The sequence below is a fragment of the Lontra canadensis genome, unplaced genomic scaffold (genome assembly GCF_010015895.1).
Source record: "Lontra canadensis isolate GAN:19392208 unplaced genomic scaffold, GSC_riverotter_1.0 scaffold74, whole genome shotgun sequence".
Classification (NCBI taxonomy): domain Eukaryota; kingdom Metazoa; phylum Chordata; class Mammalia; order Carnivora; family Mustelidae; genus Lontra; species Lontra canadensis.
The window spans coordinates 6,425,781-6,447,633 of NW_022631068.1; the positions used below are offsets into that span (position 1 = coordinate 6,425,781).

Sequence of the window (21,853 nt, forward strand, 5' to 3'; positions counted from 1 at the left end):
AGGGTTCAACTCTATTTTTCTCCTAACATTCCTTTCTGTTTGTCTCATTTATCTTGAGAGTCCCTGCCCCAGACATCAGTTTCCCTGGGTTCAGAGCTTCCTTTGAGTTCAAAGAGCCCTGGGTGGTTAGATCAGTTTTGAAGCACATGAAGGGAAAAGCCAAAAAAGAAGTTCTGTTACCTAGTAGAATGCTACATTATGCTCTAAGGAAGGAACTGAACATTCACCATCTAAATGTAGAATCCAGTCCTTGTTTGGGGAAAGAACACCCTAGTCAGATAGAATGTCCATAGGACATTTGCCCATCAAGAATATCTAGTTCTCTGAGCTGCAAGATAATGCTACTTCAGGATATTTTACCATCCAGGAATTAAATAAAACATAGAGATTAGAGTTTTTCCCCTCAAAAATCAATAGCACATTTTGGCTAGAGAACATCTTATCAAGATTGATTTCAGAGAAATCCAGAAATCTGTGTTTACTGCTGATACCTCTGACAGAACAAGAAAGTGTGGTAGAAGGGATAAAAGGTTTTTCTTGAAAAGAAAATCTCAACTGTGATTAGAGTCATCTGTATCTGGCTATGCAACCAAAATAATTGTGTATTCCTTAAGAAATTCATGGTTTTTAAATGCAAATATAATGTTAGGACTAAGCCAACAGAGTGAGTCATAATAAATGGAGAGAATACAGGTGTAATGATGTGGAAATAAATGATTTTTTATGGGTTATTTTGCTGTCTGGGACTGAGAGGAAAAGAAAAAAAAAAAGAAAAGTTAGTAATAAAGTCCAATCCTTCAAGATTTAAAAAATACAGATATCTTCAAGTTTTAAATATATAAAAGTAAGGTATTTCCCAGTATAAAATTAATTCCCCTATCACCATTTCTCTAAGTTCTTGACCACTGGGAAAATCTTTCCTCTTTTAGTCAGAAACAATGAAATATCTTGCTGAGTTTTTTTTTTTTTTTTTCCTCATGGGGAGTGTTTTTCTTCTGTCCATCTTACAAAGTTATGCCTAAGTAGGGTTTTAATACATAGCAATAAATGTTGATGTATCATATAGAATGATATGAAAAGGAGCTTGACTTTTTTGTCTCTACCCATAATCAACTAGTCATAGGAGACTTGAGATGGGGCTTGACTGGGTTGCTGTATGTGTGTGCTAAGGAGCACAGAAGCAGCAGGATTAAAAAGTAAGCATAATAGGGAGTGAATGATGGACTTATGGAATTTACCTGGATCTTAAGGCCTAATTGAACTAGTGCCAAATGTGAGAGAATAGCTCCATAGATGATAGTGTATTGCTAGGCACAACTGAAAATGTGGCAAATTTGATCATCTGGTTCTAATTTCGTAATGAACATTTCAAGTTCCACGGTCCCTCATGTCCTAAGATGGAGATTCAATCTCCATCAGACAATAGCAAGCTAGGAACAATTGCATGGTGTCCTTTACAATGAAGGCAGTGCTCCTACAGGGTTCCTACTACTGGACCCACAAACCTCATTTAGTTAGCAAAACCTCCATCCTGGGTGATTTATCTTCTACCCTCTGGAGTGCATGTCTGTTATGAAGCTGTCTGGTGTGCCCACTTTTCCTGCTCTGTAATATCAAGTCAGCAAAATACCATGATCTAACAGAAAAGTATGTTGTGTGATGTTGACATGTTCCTCTAGGTTATGTCGCAGAGCCTGAGCTGATGTACAGGATAGTAACACACTTGGGTTATTTTTGTCAAGTATATGCAAACAACTTCTGGAATTTTCTATTTATTAGGATCAAGAAAACTGCATTTTTCAGACCAATAGATGCATGTTAAGTGGTAGGATATTTTCCTTTATCCTTTTTTTCCCAAGGTCTGATGTATGTATTTTGAGAGCGAGAGAAAGCATGCAGCGTGCATACGCAGGGGGAGGGGGAAGGGCAGGGGGAGGAAGAGGATCTCAAGTAGACTAAACGCTGAGCATGGAGCTTGGCATGGGGCTTGATCTCAGTCCTGAGATCATGACCTAAGCCTAAATCAGGAGTCGGGCGCTTAACCTACTGAGCCATACAAGCACCCTTAGGATATTTTCTATACTTACTCTTCAGTGGAAACACCACATCTGGAACAGAAACTCTGACTGAAACTGTTACTTCATTATAATTTCCCTGCTGTTGCCCACATCTTATCCATCTTCTACATTGGCTTGAACTGAATGGAGATGTGATAGAAATCACTTTCTTTGCAATGTTGAGGTCATTGACGATAGCATGAACCTCTGATTTTTTCTGAGTTATGATATTTTATCTCATATGTTCGGGAATAAAAGTTACGACAGTTGCTGATATTACCCTTACCAATTACTCATTCAGGGAAAAATATAAAAATAACTTCTATATGTACAAAGGCACAATAGTTATAGTATAATTTAGGCTTAGGTCAAAACTCCATCTGTCACTCAATCTCCATAAGGCACTTCCCTCTCCCTAATGCATAGCAAACTATTTAGGTCCCTTTAAAGATTAGAAGGAAGCTTTACAGGAAAAGTTTGAGATCTATACCCCTTTCATTCAGTGAGCCCTGGATCTATAAATCGGCTGTAGTCTAAGAACAGGGTGATCAGAAAGATTTTCCTCTCCTTTTGTTGCTGTGGCTGTTTATAGTATACAAATCAAGAACTTAGGACGTTGCCTTTCAATTTATAGCTATTAATAAACCATAGTCAGATCTCCTGTGGGGCCGATTATTCTAAGAGATTAGATTAGCCTACTTTGATTCTGGCAACCATGTCCACCTTGCCTATGAACGTTAAGGGTCACCACGCATTCCCGCCACCCTGAGAATCCTCATTCACATTAACAAGAGAAAACTCCTGTCACCAGCATCCTCTTTCTGGAGTGAAAAGTCACATTAGGAAATTCTGGAACATTCCTAACCAAACTGTTCTCCATATCTTAGTTAAAAAAAAAAAAAATAGAGCCTCTTTGGGCCCTGCCGAGGGACTCTGTAAAAAGTAGGCTTAGGTGAAGTGCACATTATCAATTGCATGCAACATTTCTTTTCCAAGTTTTAATTCTTTCCTCTATATTTTACCAAGTGGTTTCTGGCCTTTTAGTGGCATTTAGTGTGCACTAGCTTTGCATCTACGTTTGTGTTAACAAATCTAGCAGACTATTAACAGGATCATCTGTAGCTATCCGTGTTAACACACTGAATTCTAGTTAGTACAATTAAAGTACGTTAATTCTGCCAAATCTAAAATTACATCCTGCTCTCCTCAAACCAACACCCTTAAAGTCTATTACACAAATAGAGAAAAACCCGGCCATAATATACTTAGTGATGCTCAAGATTTTAAACATGTGTAGAGACAGTGTTACCAGTCAGCCGGGAATTCCTGGCTTGGCTAGGAGTTATGCTGTTAGATGGATCTAAATCCCCTGATCTAGGCTGCAATATTTTGGTACCAGGTGGAGATCATCAGCTCTGACTATGGCTAGCTGAGATTTTAAGGACAGAGCAATGGTTCCAGGAATGTTCAGGTTAATTGATACTCCTTTCTTAGTCTGGTCCAGGAGAATACCAGGGGTAGTGGAATCTACTATGTACCTTCCCTACTTCCTGAGAGGGAGTCCCAGCCTCTCCTCCCCTCTTCATATCTCTGCCCTGCCCCCCAAGATAAGAATTTAGCTCTTCTCATTTGGAAACAGAAACTGATCGGGGGACAGGAATTAAGCAAAGGACAGGAGCCAATACCAAATGCAAATCATGTTATTTGAATTCTTTATATCACAATGATTCTGTGGAACATTCTTCTGCATCCAAAAGCTCACATGTAAAAGAAACTTGATCGATTTCTCTAATTAATGTAAAAGAATTTTTGTAGATTTCAAAATTCATGGTATTTATTAATGATGAGCTAAAAGGCTGAGAGAGAATATCCTAAACTATTAAAAAGATTTGTTTGGCTTAATCATGCTAAAAGAAAGATTGGGTTATCTTTCTATTCTCCCTACGAAAATATTTCTAAGTTATTCTTTATGAAGAGGCAGTCAGAAAGTATAGAGCCAAAATCTATATAGAAAAGCAAAATAGTGATCTGTCAGGTGGTTGATTAACTAAAATATTATGTTCGTTTTGTGCACTTTTAATGGTTCTAGTGTTTCTCATCTTTTATTTATTTCATTTATTTATTTATTTGTTGTGCCTAGTTCCTTATCTAATTTTATATTCATAATCTTGTATTCATTTTCATAAAAAGGATGCCAAAATAGTGTAAGCTTAAAAGCCCACAAAAACAGCTTATTCTCCAAAAAAAGAATGTTAGTTTCCCATTTTGGTTTTGTTCCAGTATCAGCCTCAACACCAATTCCAAATATCTCATAGTTTTCTAATGCCCAATGCCTGAACTTTACTCTCTGATGCTAAAGAAATTTAAAAAAAAAAACAACAGCTTTGGAAGACCAAGAATTTATACCAAATCCCAAGGTTATAAAACACAGATACCTGGGGAATCCCTTCAGAGTACAACTGTCAGAATGAATCGTTTGAACACCTTTAGAGAGCTTAGCAAAGCAGAGTGGTTAATCATGTGGACTCAACAGCTGTACTTCCTGGGTTTAAATAATGACTAAATTGTTAATTAGCTTGGGAAAATTACTTAATTTCTCTGTGCCTTAATTTCCTCATTTGTAACATGTAGCTAATGATAGTACCTAACTTATCAGTTGTTACGAAGGCCAGATTTAATCTACATAAGCACTGAGTAATACCTAGTATGTGTGGTGCTCATTAACATGAAGCTATTAAATCCATTTATCATTTCTCTCAAGTTTCAGATTTTAGCAAGAGGGAATCTGATTAGTGTGATTAACAGCCGACTCTCTGGCCAGGTCATGGCCTCACCTTGACTGCCATGTTCTTAGACTGAATAAAATGAGAAAGAGAGATCATTTTCTCAGGAAAAGGATGAGGGATCTTGGAAGAGTAGAGAAGTTTTCAGTGATTATACCATGTAGGTAGTACTTGCCTCCATATTTATGGTTTCTCCATCCATCCGAGCACCTGAACCATTTTGTTATACTTAGTTTGCTTGCTTTTATCCCTTGACTAGAAGCTAAGATCTTCGAGAACATGGTTAATGTTTTATTTGTATATAGGTCTATCCTAAAATCAGGGGTACAGGTGCTCAGTAGATATGTTTTTGGATGAATGAATGAATGAATGAATGGCCCAATGTAGATATTTACTTGCAGATCCAGAATGCTATTGTTAGTGAATTTTAGCAATTCTTGATTAAGAATCATGAAGACTTATTCTCACCAAGTTTGAAATTTTTCTCTCAGTGCTGGTTTTTCTTAACTCAAAAGTCTTTGATGTTCGGAAACGTAAAGAACAAAGCTGACTTTTAGGTAATAGGGAAAATGGAATTTGGGGATGGTTCAGGGAAAGAAAAAGAATCTGAGGACATTTGAAGTGCTGACAAGATATTGGCAAAGTAATAAACCATGGAGGTCTAAATTAGTAAGAGAATTCTGGAGGTTGGTCATTTAGTTAATTGCAAATGTAATTATATAGTCACATGATATGTTATTACTTGAGTTCAGAGTGTTATCTAAAGGTAAAAATGGTGACAAAAATAAGCATATTAATATCCAAATGTTTCATTCCTTTTGAGGATTATTTTTCAAGATCTGTTTATAGTGTTTACCATGGCTCCAATAAAATAAAAACTGGATGAGTGATAACTAGTGGTTCTATGAATTTGTTCATCATGGATAATTAAGAAAAAGGATAATTGTAGGCCTTTTCATGGAATAAGTTCTCAAGAGATACCTTTGACTCGAAATGAGGTTTTACTACAATAATTAAGGGTTCTGTCTTTCAATTACTGAAGGAGCTGTAAAGATGAAATCACTGTAGAGGGTGTTTTCTTTGCATCTTTTCCTCAATAACTGCCCCTTTTGTCCAATAAAATAGTTGGTGAGTGAAATGGGAATATAAGAACCATTGTTTCTTCTCAGAGCCCCTAATTAGCCATCTACCAAAACACTCTTTAACAACAAAGGAAAAAATACAGTTTCTATAAAACTGCAGGAGGGAATCAGAGAATTCCAGTGTGTAGGAACAATGAGCAGTAAATGCTGCTACTGGCTTTCCAAAAATATGTTACTTTATTAACTAAGGGATAACTGAAAAAGGAGATGAAAATGATCATGGAGTATAACATGTTCATCATTTCAGCAACCTTTAATATAGAATATTATGAACTACAAATATTTTATGACAACTGAGTCTTTTATTATATATGTTATTTTAAAGTTTGAAAGATGATTGATGAGTATATATTAGGAACAAGAGATGATGCTATTCACTGTGAATATTTATATACATAGGTGTTGTTGGTAAGAAAGGTAGTGATGCAAAGGTGGACCACAGTCTCCTCAAGGAATTTACTCTCTACTGGGGAGAAGTAAGATGGATGTAGTATTACTTAGGTGTGGAGATGAAAGTCACAAAATGATTTGAAAAAAATTAATTTTAAACAGTCACAGGTTAAATAAAAGAGAGGCAATATTTTATCATGTGGTTGAATTTAGAACAGAACTTAAAATATACAGTAGTATATGGAAAAGTTTTTATAAACATAGTTGTTTAAAATTTTTTATTTTGAGTGTGTGTCATCTACTTCTTAAACCAAAAGGCACACCAGTGAAAAATAATAATACCTACTTCATAAAATACAATGGCTGTGCACACATCTCAGTGCCCACTATGCTTATTTATGAGGCTATTGGAATGATTTAAGTGGGTTTCAGTATATTAATTTGACCATTCCTGCTACCCATACATTATTATTTCATCTTTTTCCTTTTTTATTATCACAAAGTCAAAATTTTAATTAAATTATTCTCATTTGGTCATCCTCAGTAAATCATAGAAGAATCGCTACAGTCTCTCTTAGATAACTCTTTCGGTGAGTGGCCGAGATAGCCACCGTCTAAGAAGGTGGGCTGAGGATTTGCATACTTACAATTATTTGGACAAGTGTACAGGTTCTAGCTAAATGGATTATAACCAGGTGCAAAGCACGGAATTAACCTTTGTGAAAAGCCCTCATGTTTGAGATGGTTTTCTTTTTATGTATAAAGAACCAAAGGAAAAGAATCAGAATTGTTATAGAATGTCCCTCAAATTACAAGAGAATAAAATATCATCACCCATTATCATGTTTGGCTCCTTGCCTGTTTGTTACAGACCAGTAACAAACTGGTCCACCTTCTTACATGAGCGAGAGGAAGTCATTTTCCCACATTCTATTGATCTTTTCATATCAGAGCTCGCTTCTGATGACCTAGGCAATGCAGGAGGGCATCTCAATCCCCACTCAGTACTCTGCTAAGAACCCCCACATTCCAGAGTGAGGGGGAGAGGAGAAAGACTAGGTAGCAGCATCTAACCTAGACATTTACCAAGCGTCAGAGGCTACAAATGTATGGGAGTCTGCTGATAAAGCACCTTGCTTCAAAACTACTCAGCAGTTCTTTCCTTTCAAAGTTAAAACCGTAAGCTGTTGTTGGGTAGTGTAAATAATGGTTGCGTTAGAAGCATACGAAGCATAGGACTAAAAATAAAACATGTTGAACTGAAATTCTGAAAGCATGAAATAAATTAAAACAAATTCTGGATTAGAAGAAGGAGGAACACACACACACACACACACACACACACACACACACTCACGCATTTTTCATTTACATAATTTCAAAGCATCAGCAGAACATTGCCCCTGAGCGAAAAAGTAAACCTGATGGAATTTTTCCACAGTGACATCATCTCTCCCACTTACAGGCTCACATCCTGCATTTAACCACATTCAGGCACACGGGCAAGGAGTGTAACTGGGGAACTGTTTTCCTGATATTTGATAGCACTGACTGTGGCCACTGCTGTGTCAAAGCACTCTGGATATGGAATTCCATGTCACGAAAAGTCACTCTCACCATATGGAGAATAGAGAATTAATTACTTTAAAATGAGCTGTTACTCCATGCTTTGGAGAAATTCAGATCATTTAAAGAAATCAAGTATGAACACGCATGCCATTTCTTAAAGTAGAACACTTACAGATTTTTATAACAAGAACCTTTTTGAAGGGACTGGAAATTTGAGGGAAAATGTTTCTTTTTCAACTTGAAAATGTCTGAGGATTGCTAGAAGACATAAAATGTAAGTTCTCATCATAGGTATGTGTGTGTGGTCCAAAATATGTGGTATTGGCACATTACAGAGTAATGGCATCACGGTTTTTAGATGAGGTAATTGAGTTTGTAGTATATGGAGCTCTTCAACTGTATCTTAAGCTTTTAGGGGCTGACTACATGAATACCTGCTTTTGTTCTGCTTAGTGGTTTGAAAATGCTTTACATATCATGCCTGAAGCAGTCTAGTGTGTATTTTGTGTTTATATTGCTTTGCTAGTCATGTCTAATTTCACACAGTGTAGACGGTTCATCTAATGGATACCTTGCTAGTATGTCACTATGCCATGTAAGAAATAAATAATGCACCAATTCCTGTAACTAGAAGCCAAAGCTAAAATCAAAATGAAACAAAAAAAACTTACCTCTATCAACAGTTGGTCAAAAGAAACCGTCTGAAGTAAAAAGAAAGAAAGGAATCTTAAAATGGGAGTGAACTAACTTCTGAGTATGAACTCTGTTGAGTGTGCAGGAACTCTGTGGAGAGTCTGTTTTGTACTAGATGTTATGCGGGACGTGAAGGCAAATACGTTCTAGACTCTTCCTTTTAGATCAGGAATACTTATTTCTCTGCCATGCCTCCTTTAACCATTGGCTGAAGCCTGCCAATCCTTTTTCACAGTGATGTCTTTAAGAGTATAAAACACAAAATAGAGAGAATCAATTTTATTGAAATACGGTTACTACAGTATTAAAAATAAATATTAAAGCACAAATTAAAAAATAAGCAACATATTTGCTTATTTTATTAATCTGGCATCGGTTTTACAAGTATTATAGTTTTAAATTTTTTAATTTTAATCCTAGTATAATTAACATACAGTGCTATATTAGCTTCAGGTGTACAATATAGTGATTCAAAAACTCTATACATTACTCCGTGCTCAAGGTAACTCTTTACCCGTTTCACTCATCCCCTCCCCACCTCCCCTCTGGTAATCTTTTGTTTGTTCACTACAGTTAAGTGTCTGTTTTTTGGTTTGTCTCCTTTTCTTTTTTTTTTTCTGCCTTTGTTCATTTGTTTTGTTCCTTAAATTCCACATAGAGTGAAATCATAGGGTATTTGTCTTTCTCTTACTGGCTTATTTCACTTAGAATTACACTCTCCAGATCCATCTATGTTGTTGGAAATGACAAGATCTCAATCTTTTTACATTTTACATGGGAGATTTATCTCCTGCTTTCTGAGAGACAAAGTAGGATGTGTCCTTTTTCTTCTGACTGTTTTCAAGTACTTTTAATTCAAAATAATCAGTGTGTCAAAGTAGCATATGTTGGGGTGGCATATCTTCTCCCCTTTTGTTGACTTGGTGGGCGTGGTGATGAATTGGATAGGAAAAATGAGGGAGATTGGTCCAGGGTTTCATATGTGAAGAAATGGATGGTGGTGCTTTATTTTACAACTGGAAAGACAGGAGAAAAGTAGAATTGGGGGAAAAATCATGGGTTTCTACGCAGTATATCCCCATGATTACCCAAGGATTATGAGCCCTGTGAGTTCCCTCTTACACCACTCCTAACATTTCTGCTCAAAAAAATTTAAGCAAACTTAGTTGGGCAAAGAGTTAAGGGAAAGTCAGAGAAAACTCTTATATGTTGGGCTCTGCGGTGGAAGGGAGCATGGGGAGCAGGCAAGAGTGGCAGCAGAAGCTGGTGGGACGATAGGGGAAATTGAGAGGTCACGTGCTAGCTAGGTCAGCAGGGGGGACCAAGACTAATACAAACCGTAGAAGTTGAATTATAAGCTTTGTCTTTATCCTAAAAGCGCTGGAAAGTTAAATTTGCCTTTTGAAAAATCCACTCTAATTAGAGTGTGGAGAACAGATATGAAAGCACGGCATAATAATGAAAAAAATTAGAAGGTGGATAAAAAACAAATTGTAATTAAATCACCATGAAAATATGGAGCATCTGTTCTAAATTTTTTTCCCCTAAATGCATGTGGGCTTATGACAGTAATTACAGATGTGACGATGTAACTTGTCTCTATTTTTCAGCTCTCCTTGGAGCCTTCTTTGCAAACAGACCAAAAGGAGACATGTATTTGTATTTGAAAAAATTAACACTAATGGAAGATAAGCAATCATCTAGAATTGGTATTAGGCACTTTCCAAAACATCTTATTTAATTCTCAAAAGATGTCACGAATGATAGATCTGAAGTTCCAAAAGCTTAAATAGTTGAAGTAACTATTTCTGAAGGCTGAATCTTATTGCTGGTCAGTTGCAGTTTCAAGGCATAAACCTTGCCTCTTTGATTTACTATAAGTTTAACATTCCCATCTTTCAAATATACGGAGAGTCTAGGGAGATATCCCTATTGATGAACACTTACAGTGTACCCGAAATCTGCAGTGCAGTGATTAAAACAAAACAAAAGAGAGAGAGAGAGAGAGAGAAAGTCTTTGTTCAAAAGGTGTTTGGAAGTATGTTAGCCACTGAAACAAATTAGGTTTCCTGGAATCCATTCAGGAGACAATCTTGGGACTTCTGATAATGCTTTTCTCTGTTGGATATTTTACACATGCCTACCAAAAAGTCGCCTTAACTAAAATATTAGAATCGGTGACTCTGTGAACTCAGAATTTGCTGCCAATAATTATAAATTATTATGTCTTAAAATGTACAAAATATTTGTGGGGAAGGAAAAAAATTTGAGACACATTTTAAAGGAATTTTCTTGCTTGTTTCCTTAATGTAATACCTTAACTTTAGAAGGGACCCAGAAAACTAACATATATTCTCAAGAATGTCCTTAAAACTATCATCATTTTGTTTGAGCCACTATAATTAATTAATAATTGACAATTACTATTAATTTTGTTGAGACTCTGAGGGACTACTGTGCCTGATAGCCAACAGCCCTTTCTCTGAGAAATCTTTCATAGTCACAAAGTTTAAGTTTCTCTTATTCCCATGGAAGCCTTACTCTTGCCATCTTGCTACTCTTGCTATGAAGATGGAGGTGGTAGAACAAAAAGAAATCACTTGTTTTTTTCCTTCCACAGAATTACCTACATCTTTTTCTTTATTCCTTTAATTTTCCCTTGAGAATAAATGACATAATTCTTTTTCCAGAGGACACATACAGTCGGATTCCTTCTTAGTTTAAAATGTTAAAAATCTTTTCATACTCCCCAGTAGGAACAGTGAGACTATAAGCAGACAACCGCATGCATCTGTCTACACATTCAATTGTTTAAAGTCAAGGAATTTTCACATGAAAATATCTGGATTTCCAAATTCATCTAAAAAATGGAAGGTCTAACAACATTCTAACAACATTGAGACTATATTTTTTTATGGTAATGACTTAGAATTAAATAAATATGGCTGCCCTTCCTGGACATGGCATGAGCTCTTCAGTTTTCCACAATCCCCACCACGCCTTATAGTCCCCTGGAGCTAACCACTTCATTCTTTTATTTGATTTGCCTGGCCACTTCTGGGCTTCTGAGTTTAGAACCCTGATTGGGATTACAATATTGGTAATCCTTGTTAGGTATAAGATACCCTTTGTGATTCTGGCCCAGTTGGCTTTTCTGGTCTCATTTTCTCTTCTACATACAATCTGCACTCATCCATAACACCCAATGCCTGTTCAAGTCTCGTCAGATGTTCCACTTTATGGAATGTACTGCCCTTCTTTTCTATGCCTGTTGAACATTTGAGATCCTTCAGTTCTGTACATTGCTGCTCCTCTGTAAAGCCTTCCTATAATGAATTCCAGTTAACCTCTCCCCAAAGTTAAAAGCATACCCTGAAATTTCCCCAAGAGCTAAATTTTAACTTCTATTTAAATACTTAAGCTTCCGTTGTATTTCTCACCATATGAAATGATGATTTTAAAGCCTTTTACTCTATGGTGACGAGCATAACACAATAAAAAAATAAACAAATAATAAAGTCTTTTTCTCAAAGATACTGAGGGGCTCCTGAAAGGAAACTTGGCCTTCTCCTTTTTGTATTTCAATCTGCAGTGCCAAGTGTCACCCTGATATGGAGTTGTGATGTAATAATGATTGGTTGAATTGAATCAGATTAAATGATTTCTTTTTAAAATCACCAGTTGACTAAATTTTAAAGTGTAGGACTAGACTTTTGAAATTTTTAAGAAGCTAATCTCTGTCTTGTCATATGTGAATAATTAGTTGGGAGAACAGAAGCTTTCCATAGTAATGTAGCATTTATATAATGATTACTGTATGGGTATATATGTAAAATTAAGCATAATGTATATAAAATGTACATGAAAATGCAACAGAATGCATTTTCTGTTTAACAGCATTTTTTTTGTCCTTTGTGAAGCATTTGGTGCTTTTAAACAACTATCAATAACATAATAATGCTCTTCTATGCTTTAATTTTTAGAGCAGTTTTAAGTTCATAGCACAAAGAGCAGGAAGTACAACAGAATGGCACATTTGTTACAAATGATGAACCTACGTTGTCACATCACCATCACTCCAAGTCCATGGTGATGTTAAGATTCAGTCTTGGGCTTATGCACTCTGTGGGTTTTCATAAATGCATAATGATGTATATCCACCATGATAGTATCATATAGAATGGTTTCACTGCCCTAAAAATCCCATGTGATGAATCTTGTGATGAACCTCCCTCCCTTCTCCCTAACCTGTAATTATTTTACTGTCTCTAACACTTTACCTTTTCTAGAATGTCATATAGTTGGAATCATGTAATATATAGCTTTTTCAGATTGGCTTCTTTCACTTAGTAATTTACATTTAAGGTTCCAACATGTCTTTTATAGCTTGATAGCTCATTTCTTTTTAGTGTTGAGTAATATTCCATTGTCCGGATGTGTGACAGTTTCATTCACCTATTGAGGGCGTCTTGCTTGCTTCCAAGTTTTGGCAATTATGAATAAAGCATGTTTAAATAAATACATGCTTTAAATAATAAAGCATGCTATAAATATCCATGTGTATGTTTTCATGTGGATGTAAATTTTCAGCTCTTTTACATACCAGCTTTTCATTATCCATCTCATCCTTTAAGCCTGAAGTTTGAGCACCAAGCTCAACTTTCATTGCCAGCATCATTTTACATTATGCCAGAGATAATTTCAGATGATTCAAATCTTAACGTATTTTTCCATCTTTATTATTCAAGTGATTTCCTTATGATTTTACCAGGTATACCAGAATTGTGATATGAGGAACCTTTTTTTTCATATTTTTAAAATTTATGTGACTGTTTGTATGGTGTTACAGCATGAACATTACACTAAACTTTGCTATAAGACCTGTTCTCTCTACAGTGGGATATATCTGGAGAAAGAAAGGAGAGGCGAGGTCCATTCTGAATTCAATCCAGTGAACTCAACTGCTACTGTACTAAATCACAGCTCACTCTGTCTGAGGCATGAGGTCCTATTACAGAATCCCCAGGAGAGGCTGGTGGTACCAGAAGGAATTTTCCCCCTATTTTTCATTTTAATAATTTTGATCTTAAAGAATACATTTTCATCCCTTCTAAAGCCACTTGGTAGTCATAGTTAGATACCTTGATACTGTGAGTGTTCAAATAATTTTATTGAGAGGTTTTCTTCAGGAAAAATATATAGTGAAACTAAAAGCAGCAAGGGGATGCAAGTGGAAACATTCTTTCCATCATGGAAAGAGTGACTTTATTGCCTGCATATTTGAACAGTACATTCTATATACCCTTTGGAAAAAGAAAGATATTAGTTCTTGGCAATTTCCACATCTTCTTTTATGTATCTCTTCTGTTTTATATCTGAAATGTCTACTCGGTGTAATCAAAGGGAGTAGTTTGTCTCAAACTTTTGTGAAGAATGGATTATTTAAACTACTAGTATTAAATTTTCAGTTCGCTGCATATAGAAAAGTAGAGAGGGCATTCTCTCAATTTCCTTTGTAGTTTGAGTAGGGGAAAGAGAGTACATATCTTTATTTTAATGTTACCTGGCCAAAAAATGAGGAAATAAATCAACTGCTGAAATATATTAACTTCCAGGCATTGGTGAGTGGTCAAAGAACAGTTAGAAGTATATTGGTATAGGAGATTGAATGATTTGATTTAAACTGTGTATGAGCTCAATTTTTTTTGTCTTGGAAAATGGAGAAAGTATCACCTGCCTAATTCATTTTTTGATAATTAAGTAGGATAATTTACATGAAAGTAAGTTTTGTGTGCCTGAAGCATGATTTACATTTACAGTGTTAATTCCCTTTTTTCCCACCCACCATATGGTCCAGAAAAAAATTAAAAAAGTCAGTTCTTCTTATAGATAAAATAGTATACTTGATGCTATGGCAATATAATGGTTAAATAAGATCTTGGCTCCCTAGGTGTAGGCTATTATAAAAATTATAAATAGATCTATAAGTACTATAAATAATCACTAATGCTCTTTTGAAGCTGTAACACTCACAACCTTAACTAGGACATACACAGGTTGAACTCTGCAGCATATAAGTAAACTCTTTGTAAATGACCAACATAGTTTTGTGTCCCAGTAACTATATCCAGGAGAACTACTGAATTTGAGGGTAGTTTGAAGACATAGTGATGGTATTAGTTCAAGGGAAACTAGTCAAGAGGTCAAATATTGCACTCACAAACCCCAAATAATGGCTTTCCTTTCCCTATTACACATGTACTAATAGGATGGCCACAAGCCACATGTAGTTATTTAAATTTAAATGGATTTTTCCCTATTTTCATGAGAAATACTTGACATACATCACTGTATAAGTTTAAGGCATACAGCATGATGGTTTGATTCACATATATCGTGAAATGAATCCCACAATAGTTCAATGAACATCCACTGTCTCACATAGATTAAAATGAAGTAAAATTGACAGATTAGCTCTCCAGTCACACCACAGTTCAAATGTTCAATGAACACTAGTCAGTAGTGGTTATTAATGGAGATACAGAATATTCCCACCATCACAGAAAGTTCTGTTGGAAAACTATTGTAAGGTGAGGTTCAAGTTTAGGATGAAGATAGAAGTAAATTATTTGTCAGTCTTTTCCTGAGTTCTGGTACCCATAACAACAACAACAACAAAAACAAAAAGAAATATTTGAAAGAAAACACAAAAGAGGGAAATCAGGTAATTTGGTATGTTTTCATATGCATTGATACCAGAGATAATAAATAACCTGTGTGGAACACTTACTTCTGTACTTGGGTTATCTTATTTAATTCACATTCACACACACATAGCTGATGACATGCATTGCTTACTATGTGCATTGAATAGGAGAGTGAGGCACAGAAACATTAATTTGCCCAAAATATCATCCCAAGAAGGTGATATAGCTCAGGGAATTGGGCTCCAAAGCCCCAGCAGATAATGGAGTAAATTAAAAGCCTTTAGAAGTAAATTTAAATTCTTCTTATTGCAACTTAAGTGTGCTTGTTGCATGAAGGGAGAGGGAAGGCACATTTGGAATTCAAAACATTCCTTTGTACATCAGTCATCCAGTCTGTGGTGGGCCCTGAATACATATCCTGAGTTAATCCCAGTGAGAGAAAAAACAGTAAACATCAGATTCTTGATATTAGAAAAATTAATGTACACCCATGTGATGGTATACTGGTAGTCACTTCTCATTTTGCTAACACAAACTATGGAATCTGAAACCATGGAGATGGATTCAGTGGTGTGACTCTTTTTTTTTTTTTTTTTAATTAACATATAATGTATTGTTTTCTTCCAGGGTACGGGTCTATGAGTCATCAGTCTTAACACAATTCATAGCTCTCACCATAGCACATACTCTTCCCAATGCCCATCACCCAGCCACCCCATCCTTCTCACCCCCTCCACTCCAGCAACCCTCAGTTTGTTTCCTGAGATTAAGTGTCTCTCATGGTTTGTCTCCCTTACTGGTCCCATCTTATTTCATTTTTTCCCTCCCTACCCCCAATGACCCCCTGCCCTGCCTCTCAGATTCCTCAAATCAGAGAGATCATATGATAATCGTCTTTCTTTGATTGACTTATTTCGCTTAGCATAATACCCTCTAGTTCCATCCAAGTCATTGCAAATAACAAGATTTCATTCTTTTTGATGGCTGCATAGTACTCTTATGTGTGTGTGTGTGTGTGTGTGTGTGTGTGTGTGTGTGTACACCACATCTTCTTTATCCATTCATCTGTTGATGGACATCTGGTTCTTTCCATAGTTTGGCTATTGTGGATATTGCTGCTATAAACTTTCGGGTGCATATGCCCCGTCAGATCACTACATTTGTATCTTTAGGGTAAATACCCAGTAGTGGGATTCCTGGGTTGTAGGGTAGTTCTATTTTCAACTTTTTGAGGAACCTCTTCACTGTTTTCCAGAGTGGCTCCACCAACTTGCATTCCTACCAACAGTGTAGGAGGGTTCAGTGGTGTGACTCTTGGGAGCAAGCGTACCTAAATTTTTACCCAATCTCAATTCAGCTTAGCAGTTATTCTCTATTCATCATTCTCTCTTCAGTAACTTTCAAAAATAGCTCAAAGATGTCACGTAAATTTTTAATGTCTTGATTAATGGAAATCATTAAACATTTCTTAATTTATAGAAATCATTTAATGTAAAACTTATGCTATGAATTTCATGAATTCTGAAGGCCCTGGAAATATGTCTCCTGGGAATGTGAAAACTCTAATACAGTGTTTATGTCTGTCCCATGCTGATTATAATCTAGTTTGAGGGGTCGAGTCTTACCATTCATGCATGCATTCTTCAGTCAGGTTTTGAAGCCTTAATGTGTAAAAGCACTGTCTGGAAAAAGTTACATAGTAAATAACTGAAGATGGTCTATAATTTAAATGCTGTAAGAGTTGCTTGAAGAGGTGAGCAGTAAAGGGAAAACTGATATGGAAGATATATCTCAGATGAGTCATGTGGGGAAGTTCCCTTTTGCATCTCCAGTTCTTTAGATCAGAAGTTTTCCTCTTCATATCTGTGGTCGATTTCCAGCTTTTCCAGTATATACATCCATTAAGGCAGTTCTCTATTCTAAAGCTCTTCTTCAGGATATCCTTGGCAAGGAAATAGTTGTTATTCAATCTATTGTTTTTATTATATTTAGCGATAGGAAAGAAGAGATGCAGAGCTGGGCTCCCCCACCCCAGGATTTTCATAAGAACCTAGAGAAATTAACAATTTAAAAAAAAAATCACAGAACTGGAAGTGGTCTAATTGCCAAGGCTTTCAGAACTTTAAGAACACTTTTGTGTAAAAGATGTCAGAAATACTTTTAAGTTCTACAGTTACTGAGGGCTGATATTCTTGAATCATTTGTTCTTTAATTCAAATGAAATCAAATTTATGCCCTAAGACTCTTCATTATAAATGGCAAGGTAGCCCTGGAAAGACCTTTGATTTGGGGTCGGTGTTCAACCAGGAAGGAAGAATATTAGATCCCACAACACGCTACTGCTCTTAGCCAATGCAGAGAGATCCTTACTCCTGGTTATGCGTGATGACCTTTGTTAGTACTATGTGTGAGGGCTCAGTTCGTTAGTCTTCTGGATTAATGAGGATGACTTTTTAAAATTTTATCAAATAAAACATTTCATCTGGATGAGGACAGGAAGTTTCCACTCACTCGGTTTACAGTGTCCTAAGTCTTTAAGTGACTGGAAGCAGTAAATCTGAGAGGTCCAGAACAGAAACAGATATCCCATAAATCACTTAACTACTGCCTTGTTCAACTGCTGTTATTACTGAATTCCACTGCACTAGGTATCCCCAAGATACAAAAGATCAATAGCCAGCTTTCATTTTACTTGTCCTATAATAACTTTTATGTCTTTGAATAGGAATGAATTTTAAATACTTATCCTCAAGTATATGTTACGTAAATGACTTCATAAAGACCAGAAGCTTGTCAGGGAAAATGCTGTTTTCACTTATATGCTCAGTGCTTGTCCTTGTAAGTTCTTAAAGAGTAGGCTGAATGATTTCTGAGGGCTTGTTGCTTGTGGGTATTCTCTCAAAATGTGTCCCTTGGTAGATTAAGTGTCACATCAATCTCTAGCTTCTTCAAATACAATATGGATATTGTATTTCTTTCCCCTATGCAAGCCTTGAAACTTTTGTCCTAAGGTGCCCTTAGCGTTGTCAAATAGTTTTTAATTTCTAAGTCATACTTCCTATATGCAAACTCATTCCTGGGTTTTAAGTGGTTTTCCACGTTTTATTCTTTCACACTCAGGGATAAAGGTGGCAAATCTGAACATGGCTCAATATTTAAATGTATTTATGTTCTTTTCTTAGAGATGACCTTTGCTTTTATGATGACCTCATCATAAAAAAGCTTTATGGTCATCTCTTGGAGATTTTTGTTTCCAGCAATTCCTCTTTTATGTTTCGGCTGACACAGTTTACCAATTTTGATTATTTAATCTGAAAATATTGATAGGATATAAAAGTCATTAAAAATCCTCCTACCTGGGATGCCTGGGTGGCTTGGATGGTTAAGTGTCTGCCTTCAGCTCAGGTCATGATCTCCAGGTCCTGGGATCTAGCTCCATGTCCAGCTTCCAGATCAGCGGGGAGTCTGCTTCTCCCTCTCCCTCTGCCTCTCCCCTGCTTGTGTTCTCTCTATCTTTCTCTCTCAAATGAATAAACAAAATCTTTAAAAAAATTAAAAAATAAAAACAAAATAAAATAAAATCCTGCTCTTATTTTAGAATTATGTCAGTGTCCTGGGATCAAGCCCCATATCAGGCTCTCTGCTGAGCAGGGAGCCTGCTTCGCCCTCTCTCTCTTCCTGCCTCTCTGCCTACTTGTGATCTCTCTCTGTCAAATAAATAAATGAAATCTTTTTTTTTTTTTAAAGTCAGTCACCAAGAAAGAGCTAGACCTTTGAGACAGGACAGACATAGACTTTAAGTGGTATAGTAACTGAATGTTTTAGTTATGGGGCCATAAAATTCTCAGACATGAAGAACTCTATTAATATTATGATGTTAGCAGAACTTCACCCGTACTCTAAGACAACTATCTCATTTTTTTATAACCATTCTTGCCATTGAGTTCAACAATCAACAATGTTTTGCTTCTAGTTTTTGGCTCCCAGTGAATGAAGGAAACATTCTATTTATCAACTTAAATCACAAAGTGTTTCTCCCTTAATCTTTTCTCTCTTTAAAGTGAAGCTCTATGTAGCCCACATCAACCAAAACCATTGTTTAGTCTTTCAAGTCACAGAGAACTGCATTCTGTGACTTCCTGGAATGCCATGGAAACTGATTATGTTCTATTAAAGAAAATAAGACCACACAACTCTCTAACTCTTGGTATGGTGCTAGTGGAGATTTCCTATCTAAAATTTTATGAGAGACTGTTAATAAGAAAGTCTGTCCAGGTTCAGGCCCTCCTATATCTTAAACATTTCCTTTTCTTCTTTTTTAAGTTATTATTTATTTATTTGAGAGAGACAGCATGAGCAGGAGGAGGGGCAGAGGGAGAAGGAGACTTCCTGCTGAGCAAGGAGCCATAGGGAGAGGCTCCATCTCAGGACCCTGAGATCATGACCTCTTCTGAAGGCAGCTGCTTAACCAACTGAGCCACCCAGGTGCCCTTAAGCATTTTCTTATCCCAGAAGAAAAATGATGCATAATGTCAATATCTTTCAGGGTCAGATGGCAGAAATCCAACAGAATTATTTTATATTATAATGTAAAGTATTAATAATGTAACATATTGATGTGTGTGTATGTGTGCACATAATACAGGTTTGTGTCTTACATATTGTTTATATTCATGTAGTATATTTATGTTTCATTCTTCTTTCACAAATGAAAATACATTTATAAATAATTTTTGAGAAGTAATGGTAAAATACTTGGATGGAACATAAGGCCAAAAACAAAGAAACAAAAGACAAAAAATACCAAAGACACACCCAAAATAGAAGAGAAAGAAAAGAGGAACACGAGCCAGGGAAGGGACTTGCTTGTATTACTACAAGATGGTAAGAAAAAAAAAAAAAATCCAGGATTTGTTTATATGCACAGATTTTTTTATAGTTTCTTAGTGACAACTAAGTTTCATGTACATTTCACTTCCTTTTCTATACCTTTTCACTAACCTATTTATTGACATGAGGTCATTCCAAAACATTTTGTTGAAAACAACTGTCTATTTAATGTGTCCCTGTGATGACTTTGTTAGATATAACCACCAGAGTGAGATTTCTTTGTTTTTCAGAATCTGCCCTTGAAGAAGATTCCGTGCAAAGCCACTGCACCCTCAGGCTCCTTTTTTGCCAGAGACAATACAGCAAATTTCTTATCCTGGTGCCGAGATTTAGGGGTAGATGAAACGTGTCTATTTGAATCGGAAGGTTTGGGTATGTATTTCCTTCAGAATTTTAGCTGATCAAATTGTTACGTGTCTTTGTCAGTAAAACTACCTACACTTTTTTTATGTGATATCATTTCATAGATTGGTAACTTTAAAAAATTCAAAGTGTTGTCAGCTTGCAGGTTTGTTGTAAACTGGAATCTTTGAAGGTAGAAAAATGCAAGTCCTTTTACGGTTGGTCATTTTGTGCATGAAAGTGTAGGGATATAAGTAGCACAATTCTAAGCTAAAATCAAATATATATAATGCAAAATGGGTGCTGCTTGGAAAATGGAGTTTTACATTTTACCGCCAAGCTCTGGCCTGGACTAGAAAGGGAGCTGTATATGCTCCAGCCATAAAGGCACTATTGTTTTTTACCTCTACCAAAGGCTGAAACACCATTTCCTGTAAAGTCTAGCTTTGTTGAAAGAGAAGTTTATTTATGTATCTATTTTTAGTGAATTCAAAATCAGGTAAGCAAGCAGGAAATTGGAATAATTGAAGATGGAGAAATAAAAGATAGATACCTTAGTGTCTAACGCTACCCACATAATTGTGGGGTTCTTGTCTTGTTTTGCCTTATGATTGAATATTGGCAAATCCACTTCCAGACCATAGAACAAGCTTTTGTATTTCCTTGGGACAAAACATACGTTGTTCAGTGTTTCAACATTACTTGATATGCTACTGTTAAATGTTCAGTCCTCCTGTATCCGTTCTGCCAAGAACAGCTTTCATATGGAGAGTATTGGAATTAAATTCCTATTCTAATGAAATAGGACTGAGTGAAGAAAGGAGACCTCGGTATGGGAAGGAGGGGAGCCTTGGTTCTTTTGCTTGAGGCTTTAAAAAATCAATTCACAAAATCACATAATACCAAATATTAGTATCAAAGAAAGCTGAGCGTCCTTCAGAGAGAACAAGTATACAAATTGCCTTCTAAACAGAATACCCTTGCCCCTAGGCCTCACAAAACAACATTTCCCAGCTGAACCTAGGAAATGGATGGTAACAGCTAAAATCTTACTCATTTTATGTGCTTATGGAAATTTGTATTTCTGCTAAGAGCAGTGAATGTGATATGGAAAAGATGGCCATCAGATTTCTGAGAATTCTCTCAACAGAGAAGAAAATTATGTGAATTTGCACTAGGAGAATATTTTATACCTGAAGGGAAAAATAAACTAGAGTAATTGCCCAGGAGCCTCCAAGGTACAGTAGGGTGCCCCTCCACTGATCGTTATGTAAATGGAC

The 21,853-nt window shown here is 36.1% G+C and overlaps 1 protein-coding gene across 2 annotated transcripts in view; it reads left to right on the top strand.

Moving 5' to 3' along the window:
- Positions 1-21,853, top strand: part of GAS2 (growth arrest specific 2) — a 121,994-nt gene that overhangs the window by 23,790 nt on the left and 76,351 nt on the right. For both annotated transcript variants that reach the window (XM_032881222.1, XM_032881221.1), the window contains exon 4: positions 20,462-20,603. In XM_032881222.1, coding sequence (XP_032737113.1) covers positions 20,462-20,603 — 142 coding nt within the window. The remainder of the gene's footprint in view (positions 1-20,461; positions 20,604-21,853) is intronic.